The sequence below is a fragment of the Amphiprion ocellaris genome, chromosome 4, assembly GCF_022539595.1.
Source record: "Amphiprion ocellaris isolate individual 3 ecotype Okinawa chromosome 4, ASM2253959v1, whole genome shotgun sequence".
In the NCBI taxonomy this organism is placed as follows: domain Eukaryota; kingdom Metazoa; phylum Chordata; class Actinopteri; family Pomacentridae; genus Amphiprion; species Amphiprion ocellaris.
The window spans coordinates 28519081-28533494 of NC_072769.1; the positions used below are offsets into that span (position 1 = coordinate 28519081).

The 14414-nt window shown below is 37.1% G+C and overlaps 2 protein-coding genes across 9 annotated transcripts in view; one reads left to right on the forward strand and one right to left on the reverse strand.

The window, feature by feature from the left end:
* LOC111585880 (microtubule-associated tumor suppressor 1 homolog) overlaps positions 1 to 14414 on the forward strand; it is a 96498-nt gene that overhangs the window by 74206 nt on the left and 7878 nt on the right. For 5 of the 7 annotated variants that reach the window (XM_055010092.1, XM_055010091.1, XM_055010090.1 and 2 more), the window contains 8 exons: positions 2322 to 2445; positions 2530 to 2620; positions 5955 to 6060; positions 6183 to 6256; positions 7406 to 7504; positions 8828 to 8944; positions 10310 to 10407; positions 11248 to 12784. In XM_055010092.1, the coding sequence (XP_054866067.1) occupies positions 2322 to 2445; positions 2530 to 2620; positions 5955 to 6060; positions 6183 to 6256; positions 7406 to 7504; positions 8828 to 8944; positions 10310 to 10407; positions 11248 to 11461 (923 nt within the window). In that variant the 3' untranslated portion in view covers positions 11462 to 12784. Of the gene's footprint in view, positions 1 to 2321; positions 2446 to 2529; positions 2621 to 5954; positions 6061 to 6182; positions 6257 to 7405; positions 7505 to 8827; positions 8945 to 10309; positions 10408 to 11247; positions 12785 to 14414 lie in introns of those variants that run through there. The other 2 variants (XR_008601461.1, XM_055010095.1) reach the window with 1 other exon arrangement.
* Positions 12782 to 14414, reverse strand: part of LOC111585881 (fibrinogen-like protein 1) — a 38013-nt gene continuing 36380 nt past the window's right edge. For both annotated transcript variants that reach the window (XM_023295512.3, XM_055010101.1), the window contains one exon: positions 12782 to 13073. In XM_023295512.3, the coding sequence (XP_023151280.1) occupies positions 12857 to 13073 (217 nt within the window). In that variant the 3' untranslated portion in view covers positions 12782 to 12856. The remainder of the gene's footprint in view (positions 13074 to 14414) is intronic.

Here is a 14414-nt window from a genome sequence, read left to right on the forward strand (position 1 = left end):
ATAAAACCCAATAATAATGGTTTCAACTCTGCAAGAAAACCCAATTAAACCAAAAAATCCTGGTTTCAACTCTGAAAGTAAACCACCCAACACCCAATAAAACCAAATAACTCTGATTTCAACTGTTAGAAAGCCCAAGCACCTTTAAAATAACATTAAATTGTTAAAATAAAAAATAAAACACAGCTAGAAACCTAAGACATCTAAGATTTTACAGTGTACGTGGTGTGATGTTGAAAACTAATCGTAAGAAACCCTCAGCTGTGATGTGTTTCCTGCATCACTGATCGTATTCATTCATGTTCAAACAGCTGCTACTCTCTAGGACAGAGTGTGTTCTCCACGTTGTCGGTCAGCTGTTGCCGGCTTTGTGTGTCTGTCGCCGTGGTAACAGCTGTTGATATCACAGCGCTTCTTTCAAACAGAAGCAGCTGTTGAGCGTTGAACACTCAGAGATCGTCCAGGTGAAGCTTCATACCTGAGACCTCACGTCTGCTGAGGACTAATTAGAGAGGAATGTGGCAGAATGGGACACGTGTTGTTCATTACGTGTTGAGACACTCCGTGTTCCAGGCGTGTCCCTGCAGTCTGACATAACGTGAAGCGATGTCGTGTGATGTGATTAATGTTTAATTCTGTGAACTCCAGAACCTGCCGGCGGCTCTGAGAGGAAGCTAATCTGTAAAAACAATCATCGAACCAACAACATTTGTCAGCCAGAGACCATAGAAACATTCTGACATTTCATCACCATCGCCTGACCCAACATGTTTTATTTAAAAATATGACAAAAATTAACCGTTTGCAGGAACCAGGTTCTGTAAAAACCAAAAAATTCTGGACTCCTCGGAGCAAAATTCAGCTGAACTGCAGGATGTGTTTAATGTGTTCAAACAGAACAGAGAGGAGACAAAAATAAAATAAACCGTCAGAGAAATTCAACTTATTTAACATTCATTTTATGATTTATGACATAATGACTGTCACACTGAACAGAGGACGTTCTGCTTCCATTCATAGTTGTAGTTTTCAGGTGAACTACAATTTTTCTGGTCTCTGACAGGTTTTGTTCTTGGTTTCTGATTGGTTTTGGTCTGGTTTCTGACTGGTTTTGTTCTTGGTTTCTGACTGGTTTTATTATTGGTTTCTGACTGGTTATGTTCTGGTTTCTGATTGGTTTTGGTCTGGATTCTGACTGGTTTTGGTCTTGGTTTCTGACTGGTTTATGTTCTGGTTTCTGACTGGTTTTTGTTCTGGTTTCTGTTTGGTTTTTGTTCTGGTTTCTGACTGGTTTTTGTTCTGGTTTCTGATTGGTTTTTGTTCTGGTTTCTGACTGGTTTTTGTCTTGATTCTGACTAGTCGTGTTCTGGTTTCTGACTGGTTTTGTTCTGGTTTCTGACCGGTTTTGTTATTGGTTTCTGACCGGTTTTGTTCTGGGTTTCTGACCGGTTTTGTTCTTGGTTTCTGACCGGTTTTGTTCTTGGTTTCTGACTGTTTTGTTCTTGGGTTCTGACTGGTTTTGGTCTGGTTTCTGACTGGTTTTGTTACTGGTTTCTGACTGGTTTTGTTCTGGTTTGTGACTTCTTTTGGTCTTGGTTTCTGACCGGTTTTGTTCTTGGTTTCTGACTGGTTTTGTTCTGGTTTCTGACTGGTTATGTTCTAGTTTCTGACTGGTTTTGTTCTGGGTTTCTGACCGGTTTTGTTCTTGGTTTCTGACCGGTTTTGTTCTTGGTTTCTGACTGGTTTTGTTCTGTTTTCTGACTGCTTTTGTTCTAGTTTCTGACTGGTTTGGTTCTTGGATTCTGACTGGTTTTGTTCTGGTTTGTGACTGGTTTTGTTCTTGGATTCTGACTGGTTTTGTTCTGGTTTGTGACTGGTTTTGTTCTGGTTTCTGACTGGTTTTGTTCTTGTTTTCTGACTTGACTGATCTGGTTTTAGGTTGTTTTTTTATTTGATTTTAAACTGGTTTTACATTAGATCTCAGATGTTTATTTACTGGATTGTAACCAGTTTTTACTCTTTTTGTTCTAGTTTCCATGATTCGGTGTCTTATTTAACAGAAGACATTTCTGAGTTCTCTTTCCTGCTTCATGGTTCTTCTGGTTCCATGGAGGTGAAAAACATGACACCTAGAACCAGTTGTGGGTCCAGAGGGTTAAAATAACTCCACATCTGGCCTCGGCTCCCTCCACATCTGCACACAGCTCTGGGATCTGACACTGTGGAACAATCAGCTGAAAAAAATCATTTATCTCTGATCCCAGACAAAGTTTCCTCCAGATTTCTGAATCAACGTTAAAGTCGTGCTCTTGTGTTTGCAGCGTCGTCGTCGCAGTGCTGCGAGCGTCTGCAGAAGGAGAAGGAGGAGGCTCGGCTCGGCCTGGAGGAGGCGCTGAAGAGGCTGGAGGAGCAGCACAAGGAGGAGCTGGAGCAGCTGGAGGACAGGTGAGGCATTCACCTGGAGCTCATAACTGATCTGATTCTCCTGGTTTCTCAAAGTAATCTGATTTATTTCCTGCTGTGTGTCAGACTGAGGAGTTTCTACCAGACGGAGTGGGACAAAGTTCACCAGACGTATCAGGAGGAGGCGGACAAATGTCGCATGTTGATGGAGCAGCAGGTCAGGACACACTAATGCACGCAAATACACATAAACACACATTTATCAAGACAAATACAGGTACTATAAGAAGCTTTCTGCCTTTTAAGTTTTCCTCTTTTAGTGCTTTTCAACATTAAATCGTGGTCAATTTAATTTAGTTCTTTTGGACAAGAATTTACAAAAAAAAAGACTCATGTCAAAGTGAAAACAGATTTCTACAAAGTAGAGTCAGTTAATTAAAAATATAAAATAACTGCATAAATATTCAGTCACCTAATTAAACTCAGAGCAACCAGTTGGTTCTAGAAGTCATCAGTGATTAATGGCTGATCTGAGGTCAGTGGTTGTACAATAAAGACTCCTGGATCTGGAGCTGCAGCTGTTTCCACTTTGACATGAGTCTTTCTTGTCAGAACATCCAGACTATGTTGACCATGATGCAGTGATAATCAGTAGAAGAACGAGTCAATGCATGTTGTTCTTCTAAAAGGCATCGAGACGATGCATGTCGTTCTTCTAAAAGGCATCGAATCGATGCGTGTCGTTCTTCTAAAAGGCATCGAGTCGATGATTGTCGTTCTTCTAAAAGGCATCGAGACGATGCGTGTCGTTCTTCTAAAAGGCATCGAGTCGAGGATTGTCGTTCTTCTAAAAGGCATCGAGACGATGCGTGTCGTTCTTCTAAAAGGCATCGAGTCGATGATTGTCGTTCTTCTAAAAGGCATCGAGTCGATGATTGTCGTTCTTCTAAAAGGCATCGAGTCGATGCGTGTTGTTCTTCTAAAAGGCATCGAGACGATGCGTGTCGTTCTTCTAAAAGGCATCGAGTCGATGCGTGTCGTTCTTCTAAAAGGCATCGAGACGATGCGTGTCGTTCTTCTAAAAGGCATCGAGTCGATGCGTGTCGTTCTTCTAAAAGGCATCGAATCGATGCGTGTCGTTCTTCTAAAAGGCATCGAGTCGATGATTGTCGTTCTTCTAAAAGGCATCGAGTCGATGCGTGTCGTTCTTCTAAAAGGCATCGAGTCGATGATTGTTGTTCTTCTAAAAGGCATCGAGACGATGCGTGTCGTTCTTCGAAAAGGTGTCGAGACGACGCGTCGTTCTTCTAAAAGGCATCAAGTCGATGCGTGTCTTCCTTCTAAAAGGTATCGAGTCGATGCGTGTTGTTCTTCTATAAAACTAGTTTTACTATGAAATAATTGCAGAGGTGAACACGGAGCTCCTGACGTCTGGTTGCAGGTTTGATGGATGTTCAGGTGACTGACATGTGGTCAGGCCCCGCCCCCCTCATGCTGAGCTCTTATTGGCTCACACCTGCTCCTAAAACCTACCTGTAGAGATTTATGGCCTTCGCCATGGTGACACCTCTGAGGCCAAAGACCATAAACATGATTTATTATCTCTGGTGACGTGCTGATCTTCTCTACACTGTAAAAAAATAAAAAAATTAATCTTACTCATTGTTCAGATTTTACATGTTCTGTTAAAGATAATGAGTAAAATAATGTGTTAATTTAGATGTTTACTGTAAAAAATAAAATAAATAAAAACATATGTATGTATGTATTATATCAGTTTTCCCCATTTTGTTAAATTTCAGATATCTAGAATTTTATTTTATTATTTTATATACACACGTGGACAAGATTGTTGGTACCCCTCGGTTAATGAAAGAAAAACTCACAATGGTCACAGAAATAATTTGAATCTGACAAAAGTAATAATAAATAAAAATTCTATGAAAATTAACCAATGAAAATCAGACATTGCTTTTGAACCGTGGTCCAACAGAATTATTTAAAAAAATAAACTCATGTAACAGGCCTGGACAAAAATGATGGTACCCTTAACTTAATATTTTGTTACACAACCTTTTGAGGCAATCACTGCAATCAAACCATTTCTGTAACTGTCAGTGGACTTCTGCACCTCTCAGCAGATATTCTGGTCCACTCCTCATCAGCAGACTGCTCCAGTTGTCTCAGGTTTGAAGGGTTCCTTCTCCAGACGGCATGTTTCAGCTCCTTCCACAGATGTTCAATTGGATTTAGATCAGGGCTCACAGAGGCCACTTCACAATAGTCCAATGTTTTCCTCTTAGCCATTCTTGGCTGTTTTTAGCTGTGTTTTTGGCTCATTATCCTGTTGCAAGACCCATGACCTGCGACTGAGACCAAGCTTTCTGACACTGGGCACCTTGGAGTTCACCTTTAATGTCTTTAGAGGTTGTTCTGGGCTCTTTTGTTACCGTTCATATTATCCATCTCTTCCATTTGTCATCAATTTTCCTCCTGCAGCCATGTCCAGGGAGGTTGGCTACAGTCCCATGGATCTTAAATTTCTGAATAATATGTGCAACTGTAGTCACAGGAACATCAAGCTGCTTGGAGATGGTCTTATAGCCTTTACCTTTAACATGCTTGTCTATAATTTTCTTTCTAATCTCCTGAGACAACTCTCTCCTTCGCTTCCTCTGGTCCATGTTTAGTGTGATACACACCATGTCACCAAACAGCACAGTGACTACTGTAACCCTATAAATAGGCCGACTGACTGATTACAAGTTTGTAGACACCTGTGATGCTAATTAGAGGACACACCTTGATTGAACATGTCCCTATGGTCACATTATTTTCAGTCTTTTCTAGGGGTACCATCATTTTTGTCCAGGCCTGTTTCATGAGTTTATTTTTTAAAATAATTCTTTTGAGCCATGGTTCAAAAACAATGTCTGATTTTCATTGGTTCATTTTCATAGAATTTTTATTTATTATTACTTTTGTCAGATTCAAATTATTTCTGTTACCATTGTGGGTTTTTCTGTCATTAACCGAGGGGTACCAACAATTTTGTACACGTGTGTGGTTGTGTGTGTGTGTGTGTGTGTGTGTGTGTGTGTGTGTGTGTGTGTGTGTGTGTGTGTGTGTGTGTGTGTGTGTGTGTGTGTGTGTGTGTGTGTGTGTGTGTGTGTGTGTGTATATATATGCATATATGTAAATTTGTGTGTATATATATACATATATGTATATGTCTTGGTATATATTGTAAGTTTTTCCCATTTCATTAATTTTCAGTTATCTAGAATTTTATTTTATTACTTTATAATTTATATGTTGACTGCAAAAAAATAAAAATACAAATTAAATAAAAATTTTAAAAAATAAAAGGTTAAAACTGTAAAAACATCTGCATCAATAATGTTTATAAATTGTAATTTTCTTTTTTTTTTTTTTTTTTACTACATTTGACTGTAAAATGACCCCTTTTCCAGTGTAATTCTGGTCGGAGTGACGATGTAAAGTCAGATGTTAGTTATTAAAAGTTCTTATTAAATGTTTTTGCATTCCAGGTGGAGGGTCTGAGGAGCCGACAGGAAGCTGAGAGGAAGAACCAGGAGGAGAACCACCTCCAGACCCTGGAGGCTCTAAAGCAGCAGTACCAGTCCTCCATAGAAGGTCAGAAACAGGAACTAAAACACCACAGACAGCTGATTTAAACACCATGAGGAGTTTAAACAGCTGATTATAAACACAATAAAGAGTTTAATCTAATGAGAGTTTGTTCTGCTTCCATCCAGAGCTGAGGAGGAATCAGCAGATGCAGGTAGAAAACCTGCAGAAAACGCTGACGGAGACGGAAACTTCTCTCTCTGTGAGAATCATTTAAAGTCTAAACGTCGTCTTTCTGTCCTTTAATCCTCTGAACTCCAGTTTTTATTCAATTTTTTTTACTGCAGTCTAAAATCCTGAAAGACAGAAAGTTAGAGTGATGGAAATCAGAAAGAATTTCTTTGATTATTTCACAAAAATGCTTTAAAAAAAAAAAAAAACTGGAAACAGTGGAAAAAATAAACTCCAGCTCTGCACAGATAGTTAATTATTATAGTTAGCTGGGTCTCATTTCCTAGTTTTGGTCTATTCTGCTTTTTTTTGTGGCTGTTTTCGGTCTGATTTTTGTCATTTTACATCTCATTTTCTAGTTTTCTGTCCATTTTTGTCACTTTCTGTCTTGTTTTTGTCATTTTTGTCTCATTTTACGTCTTGTTTTTTGTCATTTTGAGTCACATTTTTGGTTGATTCTATTTTACTGTAGTCATTTACCGTCCCATTTTTGTGAATTTGAGCAAATTTTTGTCATTTTACATCTTGTTTTCTCATTTTCTGTCCATTTTTTGTCACTTTCAGTCTTGTTCTTTTGAAATTTTGCCGATTTTGTGTCTTGTTTTTGTAATTTTTTTGTCTTACTTGTTATCTGTTATGTTTTTCTTGTTTTGTGTCTCATTATTGTTGTTTTTGGTTAAATCTTTGTCATTTTACATCTCATTTTTTGTCACAGTCACTGTGTGTCTCATTTCCCTCGTTTTGGTTGTTTTCTATTTCATTTTTGTCATTTTGTTTCAGATTTTTGTCATTTTCTGTCTTGTTTTTGTCGTTTTGTGTCTCACGTTTTTCGTTTCGTGTCTCGTTTCTGGTTGTTTTCTATTTCTTTTTTTGCCATTTTGTTTCAGATATTTGTGATTTTCTGTCTCATTTTTGTGATTTTTTTGTCTTGTTTTTGTCGTTTTGTGTAGTCGAACCAAAGACTTTTCCAGTTTGGTCAGAAAAAACCCACAAACACTTATTTTTCTGCAGGTGGTTTGAGGGGAAGTTTTAAAATACTTGTTTAAATTCTTGGCTGATGCTGATTTGTCGTGGAGAAATTCTTTCCTGTAGTTTAGAGCCTCTGCCGACTGAAATTCTGATCCTTCGCTGGAAGCAAAACTTCCACAGAAAGTTTAATAAAGTTATTTATTCCCTCCAGGAGAAAATATCGGAGCTGTCGGCGGAGAAGGAGGATCTGAGCGAGAAGCTGGCGGCAGAAGAGGAGCGACGGAAACGAATTCTGTCCGACAAGAACCTGGTAAAAACTGAGAAACTCACACTGACTTTTAACTGAAGTACATTTACTCACTTTGGAGGTACTTTTACTTTACTAGAGTATTTCTAGGTTAAGCTTCTTTTCAGAGGGGAATATTGTAGTTTCTGCTCCCCAACGTTTATCTGACGGCTTCTTTATGATGCAGATTGGTCAAAATAATTAATAGAACATGTTTTAAAAATACAACATACAGTTTAAACCGGTAAAATGATGCAGATGTTTTTAAAAAAATGTCCGAAGAACCAAAATATCCCACAAATTTTAGAAAATGTCCAAAAGTTTGAATAAAATGTATGGAAAAGTATCAATGAAGGTATGAATATCAGGAAAAAAGAGTCTATATAAAAAATAAATAAATAAAAAAAATCCCAGTAATGTTCAAAAGTTGTTGAAAGACTGAAAATATTTGTGAAAATATTCCAACAGTATCCATACAGCTTCCAATAAAATATGAATAAAATACAATGGAAAAATAAACCAAGGGACCAAACAAAAAGATCTAAACAAATCCCCAAAACTGTCAAAAAAACATGTAGAAAAAATATTTATAAAATGTAAAAAAATTCATAAATGTGTAAAAAATATCAAATAATCTTTAAAATAATAAAAAATAAAATATTATTATATTAACAAACAACAAGTCCATAAATGTGAATAAAATGTCCCACAAATATTCACAAAATGTCCTATGAATATTAAAGAAAAAGAAATCTATAAAATTCCCTAAAACCATAAAAAAAATCTGTAAAAAGTATAGAAAAATATTCATAAAATATTTTAAAAAAATTCATGAATTTGTAAAAAATATTAAATAATCTTTAAAATAATATTAACAGATATTATTATATTAACAGAAAGTCCATAAATGTGAGAAAAATGCCCCACAAATATTCATAAAATGTCCTATGAATATTAAAGAAAAACAAATCTATAAAATTCCACAAAACCATTAAAAAATCAGTAAAAAGTGTAGAAAAAATATTCATATTCATAAAATATTAATAAATGTAAAAAAAATCCAACAAAGTGAAAATGTTTAAAATGTCAGACAAAATATAAAATAACATAAATAAGAACATAAATAAGAACATTTTTAAAAAATAGTTTAATAAAAGACAAGAACACAGTCAAATGTAAAACCAAAACTATGCTTGAAAAGTCCCAGAAATGACCCCAAAATGATGAATAATATATCAAAAAAAATCATTCATAAATGTCTAAAAAATACTGACCCAAAACATAGTAATAATAATGAGCTGTTATATTAACACAAAGTCCATAAATGTGACTGAATGTGTTTGACAGAAGGACTCCCACACCGTCTACCTGGAGCAGGAGCTGGAGAGTCTGAAGGTGGTTCTGGAGATCAAGAACAATCAGCTGCACCAGAAGGAGAAGAAGCTGATGGAGATGGACAAACTGGTGAGAACCAACAACCAACCAAACTTTAACAAACTACCAAACCGTAGAAACACAGATCCTGGATTTTCAACCTTCCAGCTGCAGAAGACGAGGAGTTCTGGTGACCAGATGGAAGCTTCATGTTGAAAAGTTCATCAGAAATAAACGGTTTACTTTAAAAAACTAAAAACTCTGCAATAAAACAGCTTCGATTCTGGTGGTTTTCTATTTCATGTTTGTTATTTAGTTTTATTTTTTATAATTTTCTGTCTTTTCCTTGTTTTGTGTCTCATTTTTGGTTTTCTATTACATTTTAGTTATTTTCTGTCTTGTTTTTGTTGTTTGATATCTCGTTTTCTAGTTTTCTGCCCATTTTTTGTCATTTTTGTCTCATTCTACTCACTTTGTGTGTTTTTTGTTGTTTTTGTGTCTCATTTTGGTCATTTTTGGTAGTCTATTTCATTTTAGTCATTTAGCGTCATTTTTTTGTGATTTTTTTGCCTTATTTTTAACATTTTATGTCTCATTTTCTCCTTTTCTGTCCATTTTTTTATCACTTTATGTCTTGTTTTAGTCATTTTGTGTCTCGTTTTTGGTTGTTTTCTATTTCATTTTAGTCATTTAGTCCCATTTTTGTGATTTTTTGCCTCATTTTTGACATTTTAATTCTCATTTTCTTTTTTTGTCACAGTCTCGTTTTTGTCACTTTGTGTTTCATTTTACTCATTTCGCGTCTTGACTTAGTCATTTAGTCTTTCATTTAGTGTCTTTTTTTTATTTAGTGTTCCATTTTTGTGATTTTGTCAAATTTTTTTGTTATCGTCTCATTTTTCACGTCGTACGTCTCATTTTCTGTTCACTTTTGGTCACGTTCTGTCTCATTTTTTGTTATTTTGGGTCTTCTGTCGTTTTGTGTCTCATTTTACTCATTTTCTAGATTTCTGTCCATTTTTTGTCACTTTTGGGTCTCATTCTTGTCATTTTGTGTCTTGTTTTTGGTTGTTCTCCATTTAATTTTGGTCATTCAATCTCATTTTAGTCATTTTACATCTCATTTTTTCATTTTCTGTCCATTTTTGGCAATTTTTAAGTCAACTTGGACAAAGCTCAGTCATTTAAGATCAGATTTTCTCATTTTAACCTAACTTGGAGTTAATTTTGGTAAATTCTGAGCCTGCGTCCTGCTGCCAGAAGACATCACTGAGTTCTTTCTCCTTCATATTCTTCTGGTTCCACAGAGCTGCAGGTATTTAGAATAAAATGAGACAGGAGAAAACAACAACCACTCAGAGGATTAAAGACACGTATATTCCCTGTTCTGGTAGAAAACTGGATAAATGTGAGAACTTTCCATTCAGACGTCTGGTTCATTCTGTGGTTGTTCAGGTGGAGAGCAACGTGAAGCTGGAGGAATGTCTGAAGAAGGTCCAGCAGGAGAACGAGGACTACAAGGCCAGGATGGACAAACACGCTGCTCTGTCCAAGTACGTCTCTGAAAACACACTTCCTGTTTCCTGTCGCTGCTCTGGACACCAAATTCCTCCTCCTAATTTAATTAGCAGTTAATTAGATTAAATCTAAATGTCCTAGTTAATTAAACGAACCACAAGGAAGCTTCAAAGAGGAAATACAGCTGTGAATTAAGGCTTTTTACATATTTATTTAAAGATATTTACCATTATTTGAAAGGATGAACTATGGAAAATTGGAGTAATTTATGATAGTTCAGTATTTTACAGATTTTCCTCGCTCTGGTTAAAAAAAATACATGTTGACTGTATAAAAAATAAAGGCCAGAACTGTAAAAAGTATTAATTTATGCATTTAAGAAAAAAGTCCCAAACTAATAATTATGGCCGCTATTTCTTTCAATGTTAATGTTAATGTTAATAACAATTGTACTGTATTTTAATCAGCAAAAAAGAATATTTTACAGATATTTGCCATCATTTGAAAGAAAAATTACATATATTTAGGACTGAAAAATGGTAAATATTTATAGAACATTTTAGTTCCAAAAATGCAAAGAAAATGTTTTCTAATTCATAAATACATTGAAAAAATGAATGTGGGTAAAAACTAAAATAAATATTATAAAAAATATATACAGATAAAATAAATACAAAACAAACTCACTGGAAGTAAACAGCTCAGAGGCTTTTATTTTGAAATCAGCTGCCTCCCCCACAGCTGTCTCCCCTTGACGTCCCACTATCTCCCCGACGTCTGTCTCGCCCTGACATCCCTCTGTCTCCCCCTCATGCCCCTCTGTCTCCCCCTGACATCCCTGTCTCCCCCTGACGTCTCTCTGTCACCCCCTGCAGGCAGCTCTCCACAGAGCAGGCCATCCTGCAGCAGACCCTCCAGAAGGAGTCAAAGGTGAACAAGCGTCTGTCGATGGAGAACGAGGAGCTGCTGTGGAAGCTCCATAACGGCGACCTGCTGGCGAGCCCCCGCCGCCTCTCCCCCACCTCCCCCTTCGGCTCCCCCAGGAACTCCACCTCCTTCCCCACAGCCGCTCCGTTATCGCCCAGATAGCCGCCGGAAGTCGGACTCGTACGTTTAGAAAGAGCCGAACAGCACCGATGCACTTCAGGAGCGCGTGGGACCGAACTAAAAACGCCTGGAGCTCCGACTCCTTCCTTCTTTTTGTGAAGGAAAGCGAACGGCAGGCAAACCTCAGGGTCTGTACATAGATACTCACCTCCCTCGTTGTTATGCTGTACAGCTCGGCCATCCTTCCAGAGACGGGATGAGAGAAAACCTTGGATTCTGTGGAAACAGAGTTGTTTGGGTTTGGAGGATCTTAAAATGACGGGTACTTCGTGGTGGACTTGCATGGATTGTTTGGGGGTTCTTTTTGCCTTTTCCCTTCTTTTTAAAGAGATTTTTTATTTTTTTTTGTTCTTCCCAAAGAGCGAAGCTCAATCACTGATCAGTGAATTATTGATCCAGCGGATGTCTGTTCCTCCGTCAATCCTCACAACCTCTACCTTAATCTGCTCTGTGGAATGTAATCACCCCTGGATGCTGAACACACCAGAGTCTCAGAGGCAAATATGCAGTTTATTTAACCTTCCTGTTGTCCTCATTTACAGGCACCATAAAATATTGTTTCCTTGTCTGAAAAAAATAAAAAAATTAAGCAAAAAATTTCCCCAAATTTCTGAAAATTTGCAAAACCTTCAGGAAGAAAATTCTAATAATTCCTTTAAAGTTTCCCTTAAAAGTTTGATTTTAAAAAAATCTCCCAAATTTGGCAAGAAAATTCTTGTAAATATTTTCAAAAAATGAGGAAGAATCTTCCAAAAAATTCCTAAAACTATCTAAAGTGATTAAATACATATATCAGTATAACTTCTATTTTCTTTAAGAACATTCAGATAAAAATCAACCAAAATCCAGCAAAATTTGCTGGATTTTGGTTGATTTTTATCTAAATGTTCTTAAAGAAACATTTTTAACATTCCTTTTATCCACCAAAAACTGTTCAAAGATTTCCTAAAAATGTTGAAAATGTGGACATCAGAAGTTTCACTGTGAAATTTTTTTTTTTTTCACATTTTCAAACTTTAAACCGGGTCGATTTTGACCTGCAGGACGACACAAGGGTTAACAGGAAGGTGTCGGCCTTTTCTCCCTTTACTTTTCCTTAAAGCCCTCGTCAACAGATGAACCCTTCACACCCTTTGTGCCCAAACGGAACAAAGCTGAACTTCTGAGAACCCTCCAGGCTCTGTTTTAACTCAACCCAAATAAAAATAAACAGTTTGTCCTGAAAAACCTCAGATGTACCCAAAAATGCCTCAGATGTACAAGGTCCGGTTTTATTTTGGACAGAATAAATACGATACGACATCAGATTGAAGCCACCCTGGTTTTTATTTCGAGGTTTCACGTGTGTGAAGCTTTTCCAGCTTCAGTGTTCGGACCTTACTGACCGCGAGGAGGCGGAGGCGGAGCCACGGTGCTGCCAGCCACCTTGCTGCCGTCGTCCAGGTGCGCCTCCAGGTCGGCGGCTCGCAGCATCATCACCACAGATTTGATGGAGTAGGACCAGCCGTGCCACGTGTACCACACCACGCCGTCGTCCGTCATCGCCTTGTACGGCCCGTCGTGGTAATGGCCATTCAGGTTCCCCGAGTCACACCTGCAGCGAGGAAAGAAAGTGATCAAACACACATGTTCACTGTTTCTGTAAAGTCTGAGATTCTGATGTTCTTTTACTTTCAGGACGAACTGCAGCTGCCCTTAGAAAATATGTAAAAAGACCATTTGAACTTGTCCATTTCCACCTCAGCTCAATTTTTCTGATTTCAATCTGGTTTTTCTTTGACTCCTCTGGACTCTATACCTACCTTCAAGCATGGAGGTGGCGGTATCATTATACTATCAATTTAACGGACTCAAGTCTGAGACAGAAAGACAACAAATGTAGTTGAACGGCACCAATGACTTGTTTCTTCATCTTCAATTGTTTTAAATGACATGAAACTGATCTAAAATTACAAAACCTCCAAAATTATTTCAAAATGTCTAGTTTTTGTCATTTAGTGTCTCAATTTTGTCATTTTGTTTCTTATTTTTGTCATTTTGTGTCTCATTTTTGTTGCTTTGTTTCTCATGTCATTTTCTGTCTCGTTTTGTCATTTTGTCTCGTTTTTGTGTCTCCTTTTGGTCGTTTAGTGTCTCAAATTTGTCATTTTGTGTCTCATTTGTCATTTTCTGTCTCATGTAATTTTGTGTCGCTGTGTCTCGTTTTTGTCACTTTGTGTCTCGTTTTTGTCATTTTGTGTCTCTGTCTCTCTTTTGGTCAGTTTCTTTAAGTCATTTTGTTTCTCTATTATGTCATTTTCTGTCTCGTTTTTGTCGTTTTGTCTCATTTTTGTGTCTTGTTTTGTCTCGTTATTGTGTCTTGTCGTTGTGTTTCTTTAATGTCATTTTGTCTCGTTTTTGTCATTTTCTGTTTTTTTTTTTATTTTCTGTCTCGTTTGTCATTTTCTGTTTCTTTTTTAAAAATTTTCTACATCGTTTTCTGTCTCGTTTTTGTCGTTTTGTGTCACCGTTGGGTTTCGGGGTTCACATGGTTAAAGAAAAACAAGTAGACATGTTTGCACCTTGAGTATTAACAATGATTGCAGCTTCTCCAATTTGATTAGTAAAAACTTGTGCTTCATCCTACAAATGTGTTTTGTTCTGCAGGTGGTTTAATAGGAATTTTTGTTCTTCTAAAGATTTCAATCTTCTGGTTTCTCTGTGTACTCTAAACCTACTGTCAAGCATGGAGGTGGTGGTATCATTATACTATAGCTTTAACTGACTCAAGTCTGAGTCAGAAAGACAGGAAATGTAGTTGAACTGCACCAGAATAGGTGCCGACAACAAATGTAGTTGAACGGCACCAATTCTGGTGCAGTTCAACTACATTTCTTGTCTTTCTGACTCAGACTTGTTTCTTCAGGTTCTTGATGGATATAAGTCAGGACTTTGG